At 37.7% G+C, this 26,900-nt stretch overlaps 1 protein-coding gene across 1 annotated transcript; it reads left to right on the top strand.

Annotated features, from left to right (window-relative positions):
• The first annotated feature begins 12,646 nt into the window (after positions 1-12,646).
• LOC128354609 (uncharacterized) lies at positions 12,647-16,853 on the top strand. The gene is made up of 9 exons (XM_053314831.1): positions 12,647-12,783; positions 13,037-13,153; positions 13,258-13,506; positions 13,665-13,794; positions 13,906-13,928; positions 14,129-14,431; positions 14,527-14,796; positions 15,913-15,996; positions 16,135-16,853. The coding sequence occupies exons 1-9, from the start codon at positions 12,647-12,649 to the stop codon at positions 16,199-16,201; spliced, it is 1,380 nt and encodes a 459-aa protein (XP_053170806.1). The 3' UTR covers positions 16,202-16,853.
• The last annotated feature ends 10,047 nt before the right edge of the window (positions 16,854-26,900 follow it).

Genomic DNA, 26,900 nt, shown 5'->3' with positions numbered 1-26,900 from the left:
CAGTCATTTCTACGTCTTCCATCTCAGAGGTAAAGCATGGTGGGATGCTATTTTAACTAGTGGACATGATGTGGACTCTACATTTAGTTGTTCCACTATTTATATTGATATATTCTGCATATATTTAATATTGTAATATTTCAAAGTGAATCTAACCTTCAGGTATGAAATATGCAGTGATTTGACTCACAGGATTGGTGTTTGTGTTGTGAGGCAGTAATAGTTGAAAAATGATTTCTAGTCTTTCCTGATTAATGAAGTGTTTTTAATGTCATGTGATTTTCTACAGGACAGCCATGTACAAGATAGAGTCCATCAGTAGTGTGTGTTTGTAGTTATGTAGCTGAGATCAAATCCTCACTAAATGTTTCCTTCTTATTGTTCCAGTTTTCTTCCTCATTACTCAGATCCTGATAAAGAAATCAGGTTCTTGGTGAATCTGTTCTGTGCAGCAGCAGAGAGAGAACAGCAGACAGGAGAGAAGATACTGGAGCTGTTATCATCAGTGTGTGATTATCAAACCTTATCTTTTGAACAAATGGTTAAATATGATGATTGGGAGGATTTCCTACTGGATCTGTGGTCTCAGGTGAAGGACTATGAAACTAAAACAGGCAGGAGAGTCCTTCCAGCATTACAGTCAGTTTTCCAGTCACCTACAGTCTGGTTCATAAAGCTGTCAGAGAGAAAGGCCTCCATCCTGCTGGAAGTGCTGAAACTCCAATCAGAGAAGAAAGAAGTGAAGCTGACAGGCTGCTCAGATGAAGAGAGTGAAGTGAGGAGTTTCCTACAGTGTGTGCCTTATATCTCACAGCTCAGGTAAGTCAGACAAATACTGCAGACCAGTGTACTGAACATAGTATTCACAGAGAACATGGGTTGGAAGTTTATGAAATATGTTGTCAGAAAAGTTGCTTTTCTAGTTTTTGGGAACCTCAGGGACTCTGATATTAAAAGATTTACACACACATAAAAGAGTCAGACCACCTTCTCTCACATATATGCTAGTTTATTTATAATATTTACACATAGTGGACAGACAGAAATATGAAAATGTGATGAAATGTTAAATTTGGGACATTGACATGATAAGTATGTTAATTAGTTGAGGTTTAATTTGCTTAAAGCACATTGAGTTGCCATTGTGTATGAAATGCGCTATATAAATAAAACTGCCTTGCTTACGATAGTAATGGCAGCCATCTTGGCAGTTTTTAAAAGTTCATTGTTCACTATTAAAACCAAAATGTTCCTAAATGAATAAAAACAAGCACTGTTACATTTACACAGCAGTAAAAATCCAGTCATTGCTTTTTTACCTGATGATGATTTATTTTTACTGACTATGATGAAAATTGTAGCAACTCTATAGTGAGCAGCAAATGAAGATTTCATACACTTGTGAATGATCATTTAGTGTGACCACTGACAGATGTAATGTAGCATAACAGTCATTTCTACGTCTTCCATCTCAGAGGTAAAGCATGGTGGGATGCTATTTTAACTAGTGGACATGATGTGGACTCTACATTTAGTTGTTCCACTATTTATATTGATATATTCTGCATATATTTAATATTGTAATATTTCAAAGTGAATCTAACCTTCAGGTATGAAATATGCAGTGATTTGACTCACAGGATTGGTGTTTGTGTTGTGAGGCAGTAATAGTTGAAAAATGATTTCTAGTCTTTCCTGATTAATGAAGTGTTTTTAATGTCATATGATTTTCTACAGGACAGCCATGTACAAGATAGAGTCCATCAGTAGTGTGTGTTTGTAGTTATGTAGCTGAGATCAAATCCTCACTAAATGTTTCCTTCTTATTGTTCCAGTTTTCCTCCTCATTACTGTCAACTTCCTGATGAAGAAATCAGGTTCTTGGTGAATCTGTTCTGTGCAGCAGCAGAGAGAGAACAGCAGACAGGAGAGAAGATACTGGAGCTGTTATCATCAGTGTGCAGTTATCAAACATTCCCTGTTAAAGAAGAATTCATGGATGATGATGATGATGAGAAGGAATATCAGTGTCATTTCCTACTGGATCTGTACTCTCAGGTGAAGGACTATGAAACTAAAACAGGCAGGAGAGTCCTTCCAGCATTACAGTCAGTTTTCCAGTCACCTACAGTCTGGTTCATAAACCTGTCAGAGAGAAAGGCCTCCATCCTGCTGGAAGTGCTGAAACTCCAATCAGAGAAGAAAGAAGTGAAGCTGACAGGCTGCTCAGATGAAGAGAGTGAAGTGAGGAGTTTCCTACAGTGTGTGCCTTATATCTCACAGCTCAGGTAAGTCAGACAAATACTGCAGACCAGTGTACTGAACATAGTATTCACAGAGAACATGGGTTGGAAGTTTATGAAATATGTTGTCAGATAAGTTGCTTTTCTAGTTTTTGGGAACCTCAGGGACTCTGATATTAAAAGATTTACACACACAAAAGAGTCAGACCACCTTCTGTCACATATATGCTAGTTTATTTATAATATTTACACATAATGAACAGAGAGAAGTATGGAAATGTGATGAATTGTTAAATATGGGACGTTGACAGGATAACCATGATGATTAATGAAAACTTAAATAACTTGTAATGTCAGCTTAACAAGTTAATTCTTCTAAAATAAACCAAAATGTTCCTAAATGAATAAAAACAAGCACTGTTACATTTACACAGCAGTAAAAATCCAGTCATTGCTTTTTTACCTGATGATGATTTATTTTTACTGACTATGATGAAAATTGTAGCAACTCTATAGTGAGCAGCAAATGAAGATTTCAGACACTTGTGAATGATCATTTAGTGTGACCACTGACAGATGTAATGTAGCATAACAGTCATTTCTACGTCTTCCATCTCAGAGGTAAAGCATGGTGGGATGCTATTTTAACTAGTGGACATGATGTGGACTCTACATTTAGTTGTTCCACTATTTATATTGATATATTCTGCATATATTTAATATTGTAATATTTCAAAGTGAATCTAACCTTCAGGTATGAAATATGCAGTGATTTGACTCACAGGATTGGTGTTTGTGTTGTGAGGCAGTAATAGTTGAAAAATGATTTCTAGTCTTTCCTGATTAATGAAGTGTTTTTAATGTCATGTGATTTTCTACAGGACAGCCATGTACAAGATAGAGTCCATCAGTAGTGTGTGTTTGTAGTTATGTAGCTGAGATCAAATCCTCACTAAATGTTTCCTTCTTATTGTTCCAGTTTTTTTGAGTCAGATCCTGATAAAGAAATCAGGTTCTTGGTGAATCTGTTCTGTGCAGCAGCAGAGAGAGAACAGCAGACAGGAGAGAAGACACTGAAGCTGTTATCATCAGTGTGCAGTTATCAAACATTCCCTGTTAAATACAGATACATATTTGATGATGAGAAGTATTATCAGTGTACTTTCCTACTGGATCTGTACTCTCAGGTGAAGGACTGTGAAACTAGAGCAGGCAGGAGAGTCCTTCCAGCATTACAGTCAGTTTTCCAGTCACCTACAGTCTGGTCCATAAACCTGTCAGAGAGAAAGACCTCCATCCTGCTGGAAGTGCTGAAACTCCAATCAGAGAAGAAAGAAGTGGAGCTGACAGGCTGCTCAGATGAAGAGAGTGAAGTGAGGAGTTTCCTACAGTGTGTGCCTTATATCTCACAGCTCAGGTAAGTCAGACAAATACTGCAGACCAGTGTACTGAACATAGTATTCACAGAGAACATGGGTTGGAAGTTTATGAAATATGTTGTCAGATAAGTTGCTTTTCTAGTTTTTGGGAACCTCAGGGACTCTGATATTAAAAGATTTACACACACAAAAGAGTCAGACCACCTTCTGTCACATATATGCTAGTTTATTTATAATATTTACACATAATGAACAGAGAGAAATATAAAAATGTGATGAATTGTTTAATATGGGATGACGACAGGATAACCATGTTCATTAATTAAGGGTTAAATGATTCATAATACTAATGGCAGCCATCTTGTTAGCTGTTATGAACCCAGCTCGTTAAGGGAAAAGTGAAGTAACACAGACAACCAGATGGAAGGATTTCAAATTAAAGTGATATTTATTTTTAACAACAAGTGGGTAATAGTAACAAAACCAATAGAAAAGGGCCTCCAGGTGCTTTCAAACCAATATACAAATATGACAAAAAGAGCACCCCTTACAATACAATTGAGCTAACTGTCTGATGACTAATGTGAATTATAAACAACAAAAAATCAAATATTTCTAAAACAAAAACCTAACTAACTACTCTAGTGTGAGGTGAAAACAGAAATACAAATGATCATCACCCCTAAACCTAGTGTTGAGAAACAGTGTGACAAAAACCTAACAGTGTGTGGAGGTAACCTCTTACCCCTGGCCCAAATCTGGGTAACAAAACACAAGTCAAGAGCGTCTACACAGAAAGACTGAACACACGAATCGATCTAGGTGTCTACCAGCGTCAGCAGGGCACACCGAGCTTTTATCTGCCTTCCCCGCGCTGTCTCTCTCTGATTGGCTGAGCCCCGCACCAATCAGCCTCATCCATCAGCCGCCAGGGATCTACTCAGATGCTGCGCTGCAACACAGTGGGGTGGATCACACACAGAGGGAGAGCAGAAACAATGCTGACAGCTCAGGGCCGTAACATTAGCTTAAAAAAGTTCATTGTTCAAAAATAAACCAAAATGTTCCTAAATGAATAAAAACAAGCACTGTTACATTTACACAGCAGTAAAAATCCAGTCATTGCTTTTTTACCTGATGATGATTTATTTTTACTGACTATGATGAAAATTGTAGCAACTCTATAGTGAGCAGCAAATGAAGATTTCAGACACTTGTGAATGATCATTTAGTGTGACCACTGACAGATGTAATGTAGCATAACAGTCATTTCTACGTCTTCCATCTCAGAGGTAAAGCATGGTGGGATGCTATTTTAACTAGTGGACATGATGTGGACTCTACATTTAGTTGTTCCACTATTTATATTGATATATTCTGCATATATTTAATATTGTAATATTTCAAAGTGAATCTAACCTTCAGGTATGAAATATGCAGTGATTTGACTCACAGGATTGGTGTTTGTGTTGTGAGGCAGTAATAGTTGAAAAATGATTTCTAGTCTTTCCTGATTAATGAAGTGTTTTTAATGTCATGTGATTTTCTACAGGACAGCCATGTACAAGATAGAGTCCATCAGTAGTGTGTGTTTGTAGTTATGTAGCTGAGATCAAATCCTCACTAAATGTTTCCTTCTTATTGTTCCAGTTTTCTTCCTCATTACTGGTCACGTCCTGATAAAGAAATCAGGTTCTTGGTGAATCTGTTCTGTGCAGCAGCAGAGAGAGAACAGCAGACAGGAGAGAAGATACTGGAGCTGTTATCATCAGTGTGCAGTTATCAAACATTCCCTGTTAAAGACAGAGACATGAATGATTATCAGGGTCGTTTCCTACTGGGTCTGTACTCTCAGGTGAAGGACTATGAAACTAAAACAGGCAGGAGAGTCCTTCCAGCATTACAGTCAGTTTTCCAGTCACCTACAGTCTGGTTCATAGACCTGTCAGAGAGAAAGGCCTCCATCCTGCTGGAAGTGCTGAAACTCCAATCAGAGAAGAAAGAAGCGATGCTGACAGGCTGCTCAGATGAAGAGAGTGAAGTGAGGAGTTTCCTACAGTGTGTGCCTTATATCTCACAGCTCAGGTAAGTCAGACAAATACTGCAGACCAGTGTACTGAACATAGTATTCACAGAGAACATGGGTTGGAAGTTTATGAAATATGTTGTCAGATAAGTTGCTTTTCTAGTTTTTGGGAACCTCAGGGACTCTGATATTAAAAGATTTACACACACAAAAGAGTCAGACCACCTTCTGTCACATATATGCTAGTTTATTTATAATATTTACACATAATGAACAGAGAAATATGAACATGTGATGAATTGTTAAATATGGGACACTGACAGGATCATATTTTTATTAATTTAGAGTTGAATTAGTTATAATGGCAGCCATCATGTGTACGGCAGCGCATTGCTGCCACACCAGAAGAAAAAAACAGATCCGTTTCTTGTTATAACATAAAACTTTTCACGTTATAATTTATAATTTTTTTGACATGAAGCGTTTCACGTTATAATGTGATAAATTGGTCTCAGGCTGAGGAGGACCCCGGTTAATCAGGTTGTGAACTGGCACTTGGCCTTTTGCAGTGAACCGGCATCACCATGGCCCAAAACACGGACACCCCACTGTTGAGATTTGTCTGTTTCAACCCAAACATGAAGTAGAACTTGATCAAATCCTGTAAATGAGCCATATTCCTCAATGAATCCGTTCTCCTCACAGCGTTTCCTCATTCCCACAACGTGAAACATTTATGTTATCATGTTATAACATGAAAAGTTTTATGTTATAACATGAAACTATCACATTATAACATGAAACTGATCCGTTTTTATTTTCCTGGCGTGGCAGCAATACGCTGCCGTACATGTCAGCTCAACAAGTTAATTCTTCTAAAATAAACCAAAATGTTCCTAAATGAATAAAAACAAGCACTGTTACATTTACACAGCAGTAAAAATCCAGTCATTGCTTTTTTACCTGATGATGATTTATTTTTACTGACTATGATGAAAATTGTAGCAACTCTATAGTGAGCAGCAAATGAAGATTTCAGACACTTGTGAATGATCATTTAGTGTGACCACTGACAGATGTAATGTAGCATAACAGTCATTTCTACGTCTTCCATCTCAGAGGTAAAGCATGGTGGGATGCTATTTTAACTAGTGGACATGATGTGGACTCTACATTTAGTTGTTCCACTATTTATATTGATATATTCTGCATATATTTAATATTGTAATATTTCAAAGTGAATCTAACCTTCAGGTATGAAATATGCAGTGATTTGACTCACAGGATTGGTGTTTGTGTTGTGAGGCAGTAATAGTTGAAAAATGATTTCTAGTCTTTCCTGATTAATGAAGTGTTTTTAATGTCATGTGATTTTCTACAGGACAGCCATGTACAAGATAGAGTCCATCAGTAGTGTGTGTTTGTAGTTATGTAGCTGAGATCAAATCCTCACTAAATGTTTCCTTCTTATTGTTCCAGTTTTCTTCATCATTACTCACATCCTGATGAAGAAATCAGGTTCTTGGTGAATCTGTTCTGTGCAGCAGCAGAGAGAGAACAGCAGACAGGAGAGAAGATACTGGAGCTGTTATCATCAGTGTGCAGTTATCAAACATTCCCTTTTAAAGACAGATACAGGAATGATTATCAGTGTCGTTTCCTACTGGGTCTGTGCTCTCAGATGAAGGACTATGAAACTAAAACAGGCAGGAGCGTCCTTCCAGCGTTACAGTCAGTTTTCCAGTCACCTACAGTCTGGTCCATAAACCTGTCAGAGAGAAAGGCCCCCATCCTGCTGGAAGTGCTGAAACTCCAATCAGAGAAGAAAGAAGTGAAGCTGACAGGCTGCTCAGATGAAGAGAGTGAAGTGAGGAGTTTCCTACAGTGTGTGCCTTATATCTCACAGCTCAGGTAAGTCAGACAAATACTGCAGACCAGTGTACTGAACATAGTATTCACAGAGAACATGGGTTGGAAGTTTATGAACTATGTTGTCAGATAAGTTGCTTTTCTAGTTTTTGGGAACCTCAGGGACTCTGATATTAAAAGATTTACACACACAAAAGAGTCAGACCACCTTCTGTCACATATATGCTAGTTTATTTATAATATTTACACATAATGAACAGAGAAATATGAAAATGTGATGAATTGTTTAATATGGGACACTGACAGGATCATATTTTTATTAATTTAGAGTTGAATTAGTTGTAATGGCAGCCATCATGTCTGAAGCATATTGCTGCCACATCAGAAAAACAAAAACGGATCAGTTTTACGTTATAACGTTATAATTTAAATGTTCATAACATGAAGCATTTCCCGTTATAATGTGATAAATTGGTGTCAGGCGGAGGTGGACCCCGGTTAATCAGGTTGTGAACTGGCACTTGGCCTTTTGCAGTGAACTGGCATCACCATGGCCCAAAACACGGATACCCCACTGTTGAGATTTGTCTGTTTCAACCCAAGCATGAAGTACAACTTGATCGACTTCCGGTCTGACAGGCGAAGTGATGGCAGCATAAACTAACAGGCTCCCGACAGTTGAAAATTTAAACACGGCCATGACTCGAAATTCCTCTGTGACGTGCAAATATAAATGCAAATGAAACTGGCCGAAGATTATGCCCAGGAAATCAAAGAAAATCGAACCGTTAAGTCACGGGATTACTCAGAGCAATAATATCACTGGTATAAAAATATTAAACCAAGAATACAAGACGTCTTTATTTGCTGATGATGTTTTAATTAGTTTGTCAAACCCTGAAAATTCAATTTTGGAACTATTATCCTTCTTATATGCTTTTGGCTCAGTCTCAGGCTATAAACTTAACATCCAAAAGACCCAAATACTAAACTTGAAGTACAAACCTAGCCAAAACATTACTTCTAAGATTCAACTAAAATGGGAACTTGAACATATGAAGCATCTGGGAGTCAACATTCCAAAAGATTTATCAAACTTATACAACTTAAATTTTGATCTATTAAATAAGAAATTAAAGGAAGATATGAAGAGATGGAATCTTGTTCCAATATGAAGTTTTGAATCTCAGATTGAATCTGTAAAAATGAACATCTTGCCAAGGATACTATATCTATTCCAGACCCTTCCAACTGAAATTAATGATAAACAATTCAACAAATGGGATAAATTATTGTCACGTTACATTTGGCAGGGGAAAAGACAGAGAACTCTTCAATTATCAAAAAATAAAGGTGGACTGGCTTTTCCTTGCCTAAAAGATTACTATATATTGGCCCAGCTAAGGATCCTGTTCTGTTGGTGTGTCTCAGATTACAAGGCAAGATGGAAGGAAACATATCAGGGACAATGCCAATTCCAGCAAGAATAGGGGATAAAGACTAATTAAATGCTTGCCCCAAATAAGGTGGATGCCAACTATAGGGGATGGGTTAGCCGGGGTCTCTCCTCATATTGTACCTTGTTCAAACAGACAATATTGAAGAGCTTTCAGATGTTGAAAAGACTACATGGCCTCAACAATAGTGACTTTTTTAGATTTCTTCAGGTACGCCACCACCTAAACAGCACTATGTTAAAAAGTCAAAAGGCGTTTGAAAACAGTTTATTAAAAGTGTTTATCAGTGCCTATAGGACAGATTCCATACTTAAAGTCATCTCTAGACTTTACAGAGGCCTGCAGGAAATAAAAATAGTGAATACCACATATATAAAACAAAAATGGGACAGGGAAACCAACAGCTGCCTTTCAGTAGATACCTGATTGGTTAATTACTTTGCTGTAATATTGTGACAGAAAACACACCATGTTCATGTTGTGCTACTGTATAGAATGCTGTGTACAAGGAAAAACAATGAATATAAAAGAAAAAAAGAAAGAAAAAAAGAAGTAGAACTTGATCCATCCATCCATCCATCCTCTTCCGCTTATCCGGGGTCGGGTCGCGGGGGCAGCAGCCTAGGCAGGGAAGCCCAGACTTCCCTCTCCCCAGCCACTTCATCCATCTCTTCCTGGGGGATCCCGAGGCGTTCCCAGGCCAGCCGAGAGACATAGTCTCTCCAGCGTGTCCTGGGTCTTCCTCTGGGTCGCCTACCGGTGGGACGTGCCCTGAACACCTCACCAGGGAGGTGTCCGGGAGGCATCCTAATTAGATGCCCGAGCCACCTCATCTGGCTCCTCTCGATGCGGAGGAGCAGTGGGTCTACTCCGAGCTCCTCCCGGATAACTGAGGATAACCTGGCGTGGCAGCAATACGCCGCCGTACATGTCAGCTCAACAAGTTAATTCTTTTAAAATAAACCAAAATGTTCCTAAATGAATAAAAACAAGCACTGTTACATTTACACAGCAGTAAAAATCCAGTCATTGCTTTTTTACCTGATGATGATTTACTTTTACTGACTATGATGAAAATTGTAGCAACTCTATAGTGAGCAGCAAATGAAGATTTCAGACACTTGTGAATGATCATTTAGTGTGACCACTGACAGATGTAATGTAGCATAACAGTCATTTATACGTCTTCCATCTCAGAGGTAAAGCATGGTGGGATGCTATTTTAACTAGTGGACATGATGTGGACTCTACATTTAGTTGTTCCACTATTTATATTGATATATTCTGCATATATTTAATATTGTAATATTTTAAAGTGAATCTAACCTTCAGGTATGAAATATGCAGTGATTTGACTCACAGGATTGGTGTTTGTGTTGTGAGGCAGTAATAGTTGAAAAATGATTTCTAGTCTTTCCTGATTAATGAAGTGTTTTTAATGTCATGTGATTTTCTACAGGACAGCCATGTACAAGATAGAGTCCATCAGTAGTGTGTGTTTGTAGTTATGTAGCTGAGATCAAATCCTCACTAAATGTTTCCTTCTTATTGTTCCAGTGTTTTCCCTCTTGACTGGCAACATCCTGATAAAGAAATCAGGTTCTTGGTGAATCTGTTCTGTGCAGCAGCAGAGAGAGAACAGCAGACAGGAGAGAAGATACTGGAGCTGTTATCATCAGTGTGCAGTTATCAAACATTCCCTGTTAAAGAAGAATACATGGATGATGATAAGAAGAAATATCAGGGTCATTTGCTACTGGATCTGTATTCTCAGGTGAAGGACTATGAAACTAAAACAGGCAGGAGAGTCCTTCCAGCATTACAGTCAGTGTTCCAGTCACCTACAGTCTGGTTCATAAACCTGTCAGAGAGAAAGGCCTCCATCCTGCTGGAAGTGCTGAAACTCCAATCAGAGAAGAAAGAAGTGAAGCTGACAGGCTGCTCAGATGAAGAGAGTGAAGTGAGGAGTTTCCTACAGTGTGTGCCTTATATCTCACAGCTCAGGTAAGTCAGACAAATACTGCAGACCAGTGTACTGAACATAGTATTCACAGAGAACATGGGTTGGAAGTTTATGAACTATGATGTCAGATAAGTTGCTTTTCTAGTTTTTGGGAACCTCAGGGACTCTGATATTAAAAGATTTACACACACAAAAGAGTCAGACCACCTTCTGTCACATATATGCTAGTTTATTTATAATATTTACACATAATGAACAGAGAGAAATATGAAAATGTGATGAATTGTTAAATATGGGACATTGACAGGATAACCATGTTTATTAATTAAGGGTTAAATTATTTATAATAGTAATCTCAGCTTAACAAGTTAATTCTTCTAAAATAAACTAAAATGTTCCTAAATGAATAAAAACAAGCACTGTTACATTTACACAGCAGTAAAAATCCAGTCATTGCTTTTTTACCTGATGATGATTTATTTTTACTGACTATGATGAAAATTGTAGCAACTCTATAGTGAGCAGCAAATGAAGATTTCAGACACTTGTGAATGATCATTTAGTGTGACCACTGACAGATGTAATGTAGCATAACAGTCATTTATACGTCTTCCATCTCAGAGGTAAAGCATGGTGGGATGCTATTTTAACTAGTGGACATGATGTGGACTCTACATTTAGTTGTTCCACTATTTATATTGATATATTCTGCATATATTTAATATTGTAATATTTCAAAGTGAATCTAACCTTCAGGTATGAAATATGCAGTGATTTGACTCACAGGATTGGTGTTTGTGTTGTGAGGCAGTAATAGTTGAAAAATGATTTCTAGTCTTTCCTGATTAATGAAGTGTTTTTAATGTCATATGATTTTCTACAGGACAGCCATGTACAAGATAGAGTCCATCAGTAGTGTGTGTTTGTAGTTATGTAGCTGAGATCAAATCCTCACTAAATGTTTCCTTCTTATTGTTCCAGTTTTCTTCATCATGACTCACATCCTGATAAAGAAATCAGGTTCTTGGTGAATCTGTTCTGTGCAGCAGCAGAGAGAGAACAGCAGACAGGAGAGAAGATACTGGAGCTGTTATCATCAGTGTGCAGTTATCAAACATTCCCTGTTAAAGACACAAAGATTAATGATGACGAGAAGAAATATCAGGGTCGTTTCCTACTGGATCTGTACTCTCAGGTGAATGACTATGAAACTAGAACAGGCAGGAGAGTCCTTCCAGCATTACAGTCAGTTTTCCAGTCACCTACAGTCTGGTTCATAGACCTGTCAGAGAGAAAGGCCTCCATCCTGCTGGAAGTGCTGAAACTCCAATCAGAGAAGAAAGAAGTGAAGCTGACAGGCTGCTCAGATGAAGAGAGTGAAGTGAGGAGTTTCCTACAGTGTGTGCCTTATATCTCACAGCTCAGGTAAGTCAGACAAATACTGTATATTTAGAAATAATACGTTGATTACTTCAGAAAAATGAAAATATCAACAAAGTTTTCAATTCACTCCTCATTTAACAACATATTGTCCCTACTGACTTTACTGTTTTCACAATTCATGCTTAACATTGTGTTTCAGATGTGATCCAGACTTCTTCCAGAGAGCGTGTTTATCAGTCCTTGTGAGATCCAGAGCAGAGACCCAGCAGCTGGTCTCTCTGCTGCAGCTCCTGGGGTTCTGCCTGCTGTTATCAGGAGAGTTAGACATGAAAACCTGCAGGTCTGTAGGGAGAGTTCTCAGACGTTGTGGTTCAGAAGTGGATCTCATCCTCAAACCTAGAAAGATGTCTGTCAGAGAAGCGTCCCTCATCTTTGAACATACAACACAACTACACAGTCTGAGGTACGTATTCATGTAATTACTGTCTTTCTTTTAACAGAAGTTATCTTCTGTCCAATTTTAATGATCAGTTTGTGGTGTTCATCATATTTCAGGACATCTGTTTCTTCATTTTCAGACTGTCCAGCGACACAGCCTTGACACTGTTTCAATGGATAAGAAGAGGAAGAGTGTATTGTCTTTTGACTGTTGATGAGCTTTCTATTGTCCCTAAATCAGCACAACTATCAAATCAAGTATTGTTGAAGGTTGTCAGTAGTTTGGTGTCTCTGCTGAGACACTGGACAGTCAGGCAATTAGACCTGACTGAGCTCAGCATCTCAGCTCTGGATCTCACTCAACTACTGAAACATGATGGACCTCTAAAAATCAAGTAAATGTCTTTATTCAGATGTACAAACACACTAATTAATGAAACTGTCTATTATAATAAAACTTTCCTAAAATATTCATACATTTTATCCATTAAATGTGCAGACTGAGTGAAGAGAGTGTCCAGCAGCTACTGGCCCTCCTCCATGAAATCCAGGACCAGGACTTGACCCGGTCCTTCTTGAGTAAGGTTGGTGGAGACCTGACCTCCTGCAGTCTGAACTGGGAGGTTCTTCAGTATCTGCTGCAGCAGGCGTCAGCTCAGACCATCACTGTGAACCTGAGGAAGAACTGCTTCTTACAGGAGAGCATCACACGTCTGCTTCCCTTTCCGGACAGGATTGTATTCAAAAGGTTGTCAAATAGTTTTTCACCTTTTATTGGACATGAACATAAAGTTGTTTTTCTATTTAATAACGTGTACATGTTCTGTTATGGCTTCTGTTTCATCATCAGTTTGTTCATTGTTTGAGCAGACAGAGAGTCATGGTAAATACACTGTATGCTTTCAGGCCCAGTCCCAGCTTTGTGCTGACCACCATCAGAGAGATCTATAAAGCTCCAACCCGTCACATTATACCCAGTTTACTGAGCTCACTGGATCATGTGATCAACTTGACCTGCAGAGAGCTGGACTCAGTGGCAATAATGCTTTTCAGATTTACTTAAATACTCTAGAAATCATTTAAAGTATGATTAGAGAATTGGTGATATTTATTTATATAATTTTGGGTGATGTTTCATTCCCTGTAGACTAATCCAGGTTGGAACAAAAAGTAAATCTGCTCAATATAATCGCCTTTTTGTTACTAGTACATGGTGTTGAAAGAAGAATCCTTTAAAATGATATTATTTGATATTACTATTTGAGAATCTGCTCGTCATACTGGTAACTGAACAATGAAGTGATTGGATTTTCATTATTTGTGTATAATGTGTTTACTTTCTGACATTTCTTAATCAATTCTCTTCCCAGTGTTGACAGGAATCTGTTGCTGAGGTTGATTCACTGCTGTGCTGCCTCTGATGCCCAGCAGGGGGCAGCATCAGACCTGCTCAGGGCTCTGCAGCACAGGCTGGATCTGTCCTGCTCCTCCTGTGTGGAGCTGTCAGAAGAGGATCAGACGGAGCCTCTGAGTCTGACCTTTGCTGACTGCAGGGCCGTCTCCACCATCCTGAGACACTGCAGCCTCGACACACAGCTGGACCTGAGAGACTGTGAGGTGGAAGACAGCAGTCTGGACCTGCTGCTTCCTGTCCCAGACAGAGTCCGTCTCCGGTGGGAAAGAATAACCTAAACCAGAGAAGAAACTTGTTCACATTGATGTTGATGCATGGTAACAGTGTGTTCTTTGCTCTGTTTGTCCTGTTCAGAGCCAGTAAAGCTGTCCTCCTCCAGCTGGTGTCCCTGGTTCCTGGGAGCAGTGAGAGGGATGCAGTGAGACGGGGAGTGTCCCTGTGTAGAGCCCTGGGTGGAGAGCTGGACCTCAGTCACACCACACTGGATCAGAGCACCTGTGCAGCTTTGGCCCTGATGCTGGACTTCTCTGACGGGCTGACAGAGCTGGACCTCAGTCACTGTCAGCTTACTGACCAGCTGCTGCTCACACTCATCACACATCTGCACAAAGTACAAGTCCTGGAGTGAGTGTCAGACTGTACAGATACATGTGTTCATGTCGGCTCGAGCCTGGTCGGTGGCGGAGGAAGTAACTCACTAAAACATATTGTTTACTACAACAGGCAGGTGGAGCTGGTGTGAGATTCAAAACAGACACTGAGTTTAATGAGCTGAGAGGACAGAAGGCTTTTCTGAGGACAAATGTTCCTTCTTAGAGAGACAAAAAGAGACAGTACCTCTGCTGACAGCTTAGTGTAGCACAGGTTTATTATAGAGTTCCCCAAATACAGTTTTAAGGGGAGATGATGTTGAATTTAGACTTCAGTAGAGACTCAAGTTTCTGTCAGTATGTAGACGAGAAGACAATTATATCTCTATAGATTGATTTGGTTTAATTCTGTCATAAAGTAACCGACACATAACACACTTTTCCACATATTCACAAAGAAAACAATCATATAAAAACCCAAAGCCCAACACACAGAAACACAAATCAAACTAAATAAATCAAACTATAAACAGTATCTAAAACTATGAAGGTGTTCAAAATCAAACTGAAGAGTGATGACAGAGAATAAAAACAGTAAAAGTTCACATTAAGTCATTGCCATAGTGATCACTGAGCCTCATCTACATTACTGACTGAAGGTGCTGACACATTTAATTATAGTAGCTGCTCATTATACTAACTGTTACTAAAATACTAAATACATTCAGCCAAGAAAAGCTTTTTACACCTGCTGTTTACAGAACTGTGGTACAAAAAACATACTGTACTTTTATAATACTGTCTTCACCTCATAATACAATATTTAGTATTTAGTTATCTGGATACATAAACATAAAAACAGCTAATCTGATGATTCTCCAGAGAAAATGAGCTGTGATGATTTATTAGAAGTGAAAAATGTCCCAAGATCTTTGATGGAGTTCATGATGCATCCTGAGAAATGTCACTATACTCCAAATGATCTGTTTAAACTTGTAATAGATGTGGAACAGCTCAGCGGTGTGAACCACATCGTGCAGTGACTCCCTGACATTTACCTGTACTGCCTACATCAGCTGCTGGCTCCATATTATATCATAATGTACCTTTTGTCCTCACTTTCCCTTTTGTGTTTGTATGCATGTTTCAGTCTGAGCCACAATAAGATCACGGATGCTGCCACACACAGGTTACTCCAGCTGGTCTCCATCAACCCTTCCATTGAGACTGTGCGGTGAGCGTACATTAATTAGTGCACCATTTTTCATTAAGGATTTTGTACTTAGCGGCTTACAGAGAAATAATTCATAATCATTCATATCATTGTTGGCTGTGTGAGTGACATTTTCTCTCTGCTTTGGTATTTTTCTAGACTCTTCAACAACAACATTGTGGACAGAACTCCCTTTAAGGAAGACAAGCGCTTTGAAATATGGTGAACAGTCATCAGTGTGGTGGTAACGAGGTGATCAGAGAATAATTGACTTCTTGTGATCATTGGATGAAAACCTGTAAGATGCTGATACAGTGTGGTAATCATGTATTATCAGCTGACATTAGGAATCTGACTAAATTCCTATCTTACAAATACTGTCTTCAGTCGTTTACAATATAGTGACATTAAGTTTGTCATGACAATCTCTGCCAGAAACTGTTTTTAGATGTAGTTATTTAATGTAATGATAAAGGAGAGCAGTTACTGTACTGTACTGAGATACTGTAGATTATTCTTTATGGAGCTGGACAGCCATCTTCATGTTTACATATCAGATTGTTGTGTTGAGATCATGATGAATTTATTTTTCTATTGTGTCAAAACAAACGGAAGCTGTAACTTATTTATCTTTTTGTATTTTGTGAGAACTTGATGAATGATTCTGATGATATCTTGAAGTATTGATGTTACAAAGGTGCGATGAATAGACACCTCAAGATAACGGTACATTATCTCAAGAATGTGATCTTAAAAGTGTAAATATTATTTTTAGTTGGTATTTTAAATGAGATATTGCAAAAGATAACTTTTATTTTCTCTTTTTTTTAGCCTTCTGTCATTAAAGTATTGAAGTCAATGTAAATTTCAGAAGCAGACACAGTGACTTTTGATTACGGTACATATAAAGAAAAAACTGAAAATAAGTTTCAAACTGTCAGCAGCTCAGGGATTTTGTGTTTGAAACTGATTTATTTATTTTTTACTTTGAAATAAAATGTCTTTCCGGAAATATTATGAAATGCACAAAATGTAAATATCAATAAATTGTCATGTCATAAGTTTATTATTCTTACATTATAATCAATCATGTATTATGTTTATATGTGCATGTGTGATTTATTACAGTTATTGAAGTATGAACTAAATCATCTCTATACTGACATGAAAAGTAACAAGAAGTTTAATATATGATCAACAGAACATATTCAAGTTGGAGTAGATCAGTAAATATTGAATATAATGGATACTTTTATTTCAGTAGCCTTTAAAATTATGTTCAGTGTAAACAATCTATAGGCAAGGCAAGGTAGATTTATTTATATAGAACATTTCATACACTGGGGCAACTCAATGTGCTTTACATTAAACCAGTTACAGTAAGAATTGGAAGCAAAAAAAAATAAAATGAATGAAAACAAAAAGCCAGACTAAAATAGAGGATAAAATCTGAAAGTGCAGCATAAAATATTGATTTGCTTTAAAATCATTAAAAGGACATACAGTTCAAATGAAAGATTAAAATGTAAAGTGATTTAAAAGAGCTCAATCATAAGCACATGAAAAGAGAACCGTTTTTAACCTTGTTTTAAAAATATTCACATTGTGAAACAATTACATTAAAATGATTCACTGTTTGGAAGTATTTGATAGTCTAAATGGCGACACCTGGTGGCCAACTGTTGGTATTACACTTACATTAAATCAGACCTGCTTTCACCCTTTTTGTTTACAATAGACGATCTTTGACGCTCAGCTGACTCCAACGTGACATCATGGATGCATCGTGAGACTGACTGAACAGGTGTGTTATGTGCAGTAATCTGTGACGCTGTCATCTAGTTTTCTTGTTATTGATCAGCGACATGAAGCTGTGAATCAATATGAAACAATTACATTAAAATGGTTCACTGTTTGGGAGCATTTAATGACAGTCTAAATGGTGACATCTGCTGGACAACTGATGGTACAGCAATAAAATAAAAATAATTCAAAATCTCACTCATGGTACCATAACGTATCACAAGTAAACAAGCTTATTCTGCAGAAGAAAGCTTCCTGTGATCCACATTATCAAAAATATTAGTGAAATATTCGATACTTTTATTTCTTTAGTATTTCAAATAATTTTCAGTGTAAACAATCAATAGGAAACGATTACATTAAAATGGTTCACTGTTTGAAGCATTTAATGTCTAAATGTCGCCATCTGGTGTCCAACCGTTGGTATTACACTTACATTAATAATTCCTTCAAAATGTCAACAAAACGTAAAGAAAACGACCATTTTCTGCATGAGAAAGCTCCCTGTGATCCACATTATCAAAAATATTGGTGAAATATTGGATACTTTTATTTCTTTCGGCTTTAAATGTATTTTCACTGGATAGTTTAAATGGCTCCATCTGCTGGCCAACTGTTGGTATTACACTCAAATTAAAATCATGTTTACAATAGACGAAAATGGTAACCCTAGATACGTGCAACTCTCGCGATATTTCTACACATTTGTTTATTTATTGAGCAAGTTGTACGAGTTAATAATGATTCTGGTGTTGCAACGCGTTAATTATGATGTGTTTGGATTATGACACGAAAATATGTTTTTTCAAGGCGATGATTGATTTGGGAAACATATTTTAAGATTACTCTCGCGAGATTCATTCGCAGGTTTGGGGTTACCTTCTTCCTCTTTTAGCTGAAAACCGTCTTGTTTATTTCCTTCTCTGTCTGGTTTGTCTTTCAAAGCTGAAATGTCCGAGAAAAGACGACATTAAATGATTTAGTTCATAGTATCAGAGAGGTTTAGAGGGGAAATCACTCTTTGTGAACGGCAGTGAGTTCATGTTTCAGTCCTTTTTGGTTAAATGGCGACATCTTGTGGAGTCGGTGGGACCTACAAGCTTTGGTTACAGGATGTTTTGGATGAAAGTGAAAGTCAGACTGATGAAGAGTCGCTTAGCTGCTGTACACGAGGCTGTGCGATTATATTCATATAAAAGCTTTAACCAGACACACACAGAGAGAGAAAGTGTAACCCTCAGTAGGTGATGAAGAACTCAGAGGCTGTGCTGCAGGTTACAGGTGAGTTTAATGAAGTGTTAAAGGTAGATCATAGCTGCACCGAGACTTTAGACGGAGTTTCTGTGGGTGAAAACAGTTGTTAGGCGCTTTATGAGGCTTTAAATGTTCCACAATGAAGCGGTACAGCGGGTAGTCAGCTGTGTTTGTGAGTCCATAGACAACTTAACAGCAGACATTCCAGTTAAAAGCTATGGACGTTATAGAAATACCATAGGGAAATAGCCGTTATGGCGGACAGGTGCATCATGTGAGCTGCAGTTTGTTCCTTAATTTGTATGCAAACGAATCAAATAGTTTATTTTTTAAATGCCGAGACACCAGGGTTAAAACGTTTAACAGCAACTGTTATAGTAAACGTGGATTTATCTTATTTAAACTGTTTGTATATGTTTGTAAAACTCCACGGAACATGTTTAATTTGTCAGAAAGACAGAAGAAATGCTGAAGAACAAGTTAGTGAAGCTAGCCCAGATGTGACGTCATGAACAGAAATATTAAACTGAACTGAAACTCGAAGCTGACGGTGTTAATTAAGACTGAATATGTTGTTTTTTCTGACGTTCAAGAGGAAATAAGGTGCGTTTAGTTAACTGAAATATTTCTGAAAACATTTCAAAGTCAAATTTTTAATGAGACGAGTAAAGGTTGTGTTTGTGTGTTCAGAACAAACAAACAAATAAAATGATTAAAAACAGGAACTCAGGAAACTCAAAAATCATAACTCAAGAATCTGCAATAAGGAAACACCAAAGGAAGGATTACATTTTAAAAATAGATACATAAAATAAATAAAAATTAAATAAATTGGTTATAAAAGATGAATAAAATATTAAAAATATACAAAAGGAAAAACTAAAATAAAGTCACTATAGAATAAAGTGAGTAAAACTGGAGATGATAGGAGTAAAAGAGTAAAAGTAAAGAAGTAAAAGGTGGCTTATGAAGAAGGAATGATAAAATAGAATAAACAGAATAGTCCAAGTATTAAAACAGGCTAAAATTGAAAATAAAAGGCAGATTAATAAATAAATATGTAAAATAAATAAATAAAAAAATAAAAAAAATAAAATAATATATATTCTAAGTGAATCAAGAGCATTAGTACTCTAATCTGACCTAAAATAATGTTTTCACTTCATCTGTATTTGCATCTTGACCAGACATCCTGTACTGTCTCAGGCATGATTGGACATGACTGGACATGTCCTCATAACCAGTGTCTCCTGTAGTTCATCTTTTTGGGTCAAATCACTTTAGAGCTTTGTTAGCTTAATTTCCATAAAGTTCATTATTATAATATATAGTTTATAAATATTAAAGCAAAAATGGATCACATTTCTAACAATTCCACCTTTATCTGTCAATCTATGAAATCAGTATTTAGTTGACGACATTCTGTGTTTTGTTTGGTTGTTTTTGTGATCAGGAAAATAACGTACCAATAGCACAGAGCAGCTGATGGAGTCCATCATCAGTGGAAACTTGGCAGTCTATGTGTAAGTGTCTCTCTGATATACAGTGTGTATGTGTCTGTGTAAGACAGAGTCCAGGCAAACAGTTATTGCTTCCTTTGCTTTGTCTTTCTTATTTGTTAATACAACATAATTTCCATTACAATATAAGACTGTGTTCACTTAATCGGTTAATGTGAGGCTGCCACCTGTGTCGTATAGGCTAATAAAACATAACTTGTGCACTGCCTTTTTGCATTAGATTTTCAATGAAATTTTGAATTTAAGCGATTAAAATCGCGACTGCACTGCGGAAAAAAAACTCTTCTGTTGAGAGTTTTTAACACCTGTTATTCAACAGTTAATTAGTCACCTTGAACCGACATTTTATCCTTTTACAGAGAGTAAGGTCTTTCATTCGGTGTGTCTGAGAGCTTTTTAAACAATGTCTAAATGACAGTGGGCTCAGCCAGGCCTTTCTCCTGTGCAACACGAAAATGTAGTGTGGAGATCAATCTGACATTATGAGATGTGAGCCTACAAAACAACAAATCTGGATCTGAGTGTTTTGATTCCCTGCCCTCTCATGTTGGGTCGCACAACATTGACCAAGTATCAATCTTAGACATGATAAACACCATTTGAATTTAACTTGAACTGTTTTATATCACTTAAGCTGCATCGTCTTTAAACTGACCTGCAAAACATTTCTCTGAAGACACTCAGCACAACATAATAGTTGATACATTACAGGATAATAGTTATTTCAATTTAAGCTAATTTTAAGCTGGTATTTTGTTCTCCAGATCATTAAAGTTGGGTCAATGTGCAGAGCATACAGAAGAAAAGACACATGGCTTGTACAACACAGTCTGCTGTACAGTACGTCAGGAGTGCCAGAGTCCACCTTGTGAGAGAATTAAAGGATTTCTCTGTGATTCTGGAGAACTTGTATCAGCAAGAAGTTCTCAGTGATGAAGAGGTCAGTAAAATACAAGGAAGGACTACTGACTTTGATAAAACCAGAGACATACTGGACTCAGTCATCAAAAAAGGAGAAGATGCCTGCTATGAGTTACTCAAGATTATTGACACAACAAGGAAGAGGACCTTATGGAGGCCATCGCTGCCTGAGAAAAAGAGTGACACTTCTACTGAGAGCAAAAGGTTTGACCTGCACCACTGGATCAGCTGCTTTTCTTTCAAAGAAGACACACAAATGGATAGTACTAAGTACTTACAAGGTATTTGAAAGCAGGATCCTGGTTAATAATGTCTAATTTTTATTAATCACAAAGTTCTTGATATTATATCATTTGCCTGAATGTGTCTTTGTTTAATTATTTAGTATAGGTGTCTAAATGCACAGCAGTCAATTCACTGTAATTTATTTCCCCACTGTTGTTTTTATTTTAGGTCCAATGCCGTGCCACAAGTATCAGACAAAGTTGAAGGAAAACACACAAAAATTATCAAATGAGTTTTGGACGGCAAGCAAAAATCTCTTTGAGGAAAACTACAGGCCTGATCTGTCGTACACTTCACTTGTATTGGACACACAAGGAAAGGTTTCCCCATCTAAAATTAAAAAAATAAAGAGCAAGAAAATGAAGATGAGGCGCACTAAGAAGCTAAAGACATACATCCCTGAGGACAAACCAGACATTTCCCCCAGTGACCTGCTGAAAACAGACAAAGACATACTCTTGGTTGGAAAGCCTGGAATTGGAAAGACAGCACTATGTCATGAGATGTTGAAACTCTGGGCAGAAAGAGAGAGCAAGGAGCTGGATTACATGTTTTACTTTGACATGAGAGAAACATCCCATATCACAGCATCCACGAGCCTGGAGGATCTTCTTTTTAAGATGTTCATTGAACCAGATGAAGGCAAAGAAGAGGTCTTACAGGATATAAAGAAGAACTCTGACAATGTTACAATCATTTTTGATGGAATCACAGATCTGCCCTCTTCATCTGTGGTGCAGAAACTTGTAAAGAAGCACCTGCTGCCTCATGCAAAGATCATCATAACATGCAGACTGGATGATGATGATGAAGACTTCCTTTCTGGAAACTTCCTCACAGTAGAAGTGAGAGGCTTCAGTGAACGGACCATAAAAACATACTTATCTGCAACACTCGGTGAGGAACAGAAGAAGGTTCTGTGCAACTTGGAGTTGTTGACTCTCTGCCATGTTCCAATGTATGCTCTGATGGTGTCTGCCTGCTTTTCATCAGAGACATCAGGAGACTCTCCAGAGCCTTGCACCATAACTGAAATATACATCAAAATCTTTCGTTCTTGTCTTCAAATGAACAGCAAAACAAAAACCAGACACCTGAATTCCTTCATCAGCAGCAAGAAGGATGAAATAATGTCTTTGGCCGAGGCTGCTTTTCTTGCAACTGAAAGGAAAACTGTGAACTTAACAGAACTGCCCAGTGAAGACAGCTGTGTCCTTTCCTTCCTGAAACCACTTGCCATCAGAGTCGATAGTACTGAGACAAACATCACATATGCATTTCTCCATTACACAATGCAGGAGTTTTTTGCAGCACTGTGGCTCTTGAAGAATCCAGAGAAAATCAAAGCTGTTTTCCAGCAGTGCTTCACTGAGGAGAAGAAACACATGAAACATCTGATCCCTTTCATGTGTCGATTGTTGAATGAGAAGAGCCCTACTTTGATGAAGTGTCTGATTCCACCTCAGGAGCTCAAGAACACGTCTGCCTGGTTCTTTGAGGAGGTGATAACTATATTTTTACCTCATCTGTGTGACCAAGATGAGGCTGATTCTGAGGACAGTGGGTTTGAGGTCAACATACTGTTCTTATGCCAGTGCTTATACGAGTCCCAGTGTCCTGAAGAATGTCTCTACTTTCTGGACAAACTGGACTACTGTCTTAATCTCAGTGGAGAGACTCTTGATCCCCACCATTGCTGTGCTGTGTCCTATGTGGTCACTCAGTCAGAGGACAGGAAAACATGTCTGAACCTTGAGGGCTCGATGGTGTCAGAACAAGGAATGAGACGACTATTTGGATGCCTTACAAATGTCCAATGGTATGTCTGAGTATGTATTTTCAACTACTGCCTCAGTAGTTTTGTTACCCTGAGCAGGATGAGTGGGTATAAAAAATTACTGGAAAAGATAATGAGAAAGTAAAATATGGCACTTGTTGTAGAATATACATACACAGCCTTTTTTCATGAAATTTTACCGTTAATTACTTTCATATAATTTCAACTCACTGATTATTCTTTATATTGTAGGTGTGACCCTTTGCCACGGCAGCTGTGGAAGATTTTCCTTCTCAGTGAGGAGCAGATGGATCACATCAGCTTACTTGACTTTGATGGGAATCAGTTGCACCTTCCAGTTGAAGGTAGAAGACAGCTGTTTGAGAGAGCAGTAAAAGTCATGCAGAAGATTACTACGAAGGTAAATGTCTGCCTCTACTGGGACAGACCTGCTCCTGTCTGCCAGAGTCTGTGTGAGTCCCTCTTAGAGGCTTTGCCACACATCAGCTCACTCAGGTATGTAGCTTTTGTTTCTGTGTAAAAACGTTTGATATACTGCAGGCATAATCCTCTGTTAAAACAGTGTAATTTAAGATTAAATTCCTTCTCTTTTGGTGGTTGAATTACTGGCTTTTTAAAAAGCTTTTTAACAAAAATGGTCAAATCATGTGGGTTTATAATCAACAATTAGCCTCAATGTCATCATTGTTATTCTTCAATTTTATTATGTGATTTAGAAGCTTCCTAATGGTCGCATGTACCACCCTAGTTGGTCTTGTGAGCTTGAAAAACAAACATACTAATTCAACCTTGTTAAGACTGAATTGTTTCCTTATGACATTTAACACCAGCAGTTGTAACATTGTAGTTATTTATAGCTATATGTGCTTAATTTTTAATGAGATGTCGTTTTACAGTACATGCAGTGTTTGACATGTGTTTATTATAATGCAGTTTCAGGAGGACCTACACAGATCCAGGTTTACAGGACCAGGAGCGATGCCACGAGACACTACAGAGAGAAGAAAAGGGCCTCTTACTGGATTTATGCCTGCAAGCAGCACTTTACAAAGAAGAAACATTTCACAGTGTAGTGAAACTGCTCTTCTCACTGTTCTCTGTGGACAATGACTTGAGCAACATCCTTCTTGATTTTTATCAACACATCAAGAGTAAAGGTTGTTTAAGTGTCATTCCAGCATTACAGTCAGTTTTCCAGTCACCTACAGTCTGGTTCATAAACCTGTCAGAGAGAAAGGCCTCCATCCTGCTGGAAGTGCTGAAACTCCAATCAGAGAAGAAAGAAGTGAAGCTAACAGGCTGCTCAGATGAAGAGAGTGAAGTGAGGAGTTTCCTACAGTGTGTGCCTTATATCTCACAGCTCAGGTAAGTCACATGACTTCAGTCTACATTTAAGTAGTATTCGTTGGCTACCCTGACACTAATATATCCAATAAATAAACTGTAACTGAGTATGAAGTTTGACTGATGAATGATCCAGAGGAGTGAATGAGAGTTTTGCTCAAATGATTAATTAACAGCAATGAAAATACACTGCTGGTCATCAGGATGTGGTAAGAACACCACTGGACATCTTAAATATTTCATTCTAGTTCTCTTTGAATATTCATAGAGTTTTACAGAATGGTGGATGTTAAAACTTGTGGTCCAGTATTAAAGGATTTGGAGCTAATTGATTCATGAATGATTTGGGTAACGTGTTTCTTTCCACCACTCTGTTGGTTCAGGAGTGATATTTCCTGACTTTCATGGTTCCTTTAACATTTTATGAATAATTTTAGTCAGTAAATGTCAGTAAATCTATGTACAGTCCAGCCTGTTAGAAACATTGTTGCTTTAATTTCAGACTAATTTTTCTATATTATTCTTATTAATGAGTATTTGTACACTCTATGACTAATGCACAGCTCTCTTTATGTCACTGACATCAGATCATAACTAAATGTTTTCTTCTCTTCTGGTTTATCTACCAGGTTTACATCATCAGATAAAACCTGGTTCTTGGTGAATCTGTTCTGTGCAGCATCAGAGAGAGAACAGCAGACAGGAGAGAAGATACTGGAGCTGTTATCATCAGTGTGCAGTTATCATCATAAACAGGATTTCCTACTGGATCTGTGCTCTCAGGTGAAGGACTATGAAACTAAAACAGGCAGGAGAGTCCTTCCAGCATTAAAGTCAGTTTTCCAGTCACCTACAGTCTGGTCCATAAACCTGTCAGAGAGAAAGGCCTCCATCCTGCTGGAAGTGCTGAAACTCCAATCAGAGAAGAAAGAAGTGATGCTGACAGGCTGCTCAGATGAAGAGAGTGAAGTGAGGAGTTTCCTACAGTGTGTGCCTTATATCTCACAGCTCAGGTAAGTCAGACAAATACCGCAGACCAGTGTACTGAACATAGTATTCACAGAGAACATGGGTTGGAAGTTTATGAAATATGTTGTCAGATAAGTTGCTTTTCTAGTTTTTGGGAACCTCAGGGACTCTGATATTAAAAGATTTACACACACAAAAGAGTCAGACCACCTTCTATCACATATATGCTAGTTTATTTATAATATTTACACATAATGAACAGAGAGAAATATGAACATGTGATGAAATGTTTAATATGGGACACTGACAGGATAACCATGTTTACTAATGGAAACTTAAATAACTTGTAATGGCAGCCATCTTGGCAAATTCAAAGTTAATTGTCCAAAAATGAACCAAAATGTTCCTAAATGAATAAAAACAAGCACTGTTACAGTTACACAGCAGTAAAAATCCAGTCATTGCTTTTTTACCTGATGATGATTTATTTTTACTGACTATGATGAAAATTGTAGCAACTCTATAGTGAGCAGCAAATGAAGATTTCAGACACTTGTGAATGATCATTTAGTGTGACCACTGACAGATGTAATGTAGCATAACAGTCATTTCTACGTCTTCCATCTCAGAGGTAAAGCATGGTGGGATGCTATTTTAACTAGTGGACATGATGTGGACTCTACATTTAGTTGTTCCACTATTTATATTGATATATTCTTCATATATTTAATATTGTAATATTTCAAAGTGAATCTAACCTTCAGGTATGAAATATGCAGTGATTTGAGTCACAGGATTGGTGTTTGTGTTGTGAGGCAGTAATAGTTGAAAAATGATTTCTAGTCTTTCCTGATTAATGAAGTGTTTTTAATGTCATGTGATTTTCTACAGGACAGCCATGTACAAGATAGAGTCCATCAGTAGTGTGTGTTTGTAGTTATGTAGCTGAGATCAAATCCTCACTAAATGTTTCATTCTTATTGTTCCAGTTTTCCTCCTCATGACTCAGATCCTGATGAAGAAATCAGGTT

Source organism: Scomber japonicus, chromosome 24, assembly GCF_027409825.1.
Source record: "Scomber japonicus isolate fScoJap1 chromosome 24, fScoJap1.pri, whole genome shotgun sequence".
Taxonomy (NCBI): domain Eukaryota; kingdom Metazoa; phylum Chordata; class Actinopteri; order Scombriformes; family Scombridae; genus Scomber; species Scomber japonicus.
The sequence above is the reverse complement of the archived record's forward strand: the minus strand, read 5'-3'. Positions and strand labels throughout refer to the sequence as shown.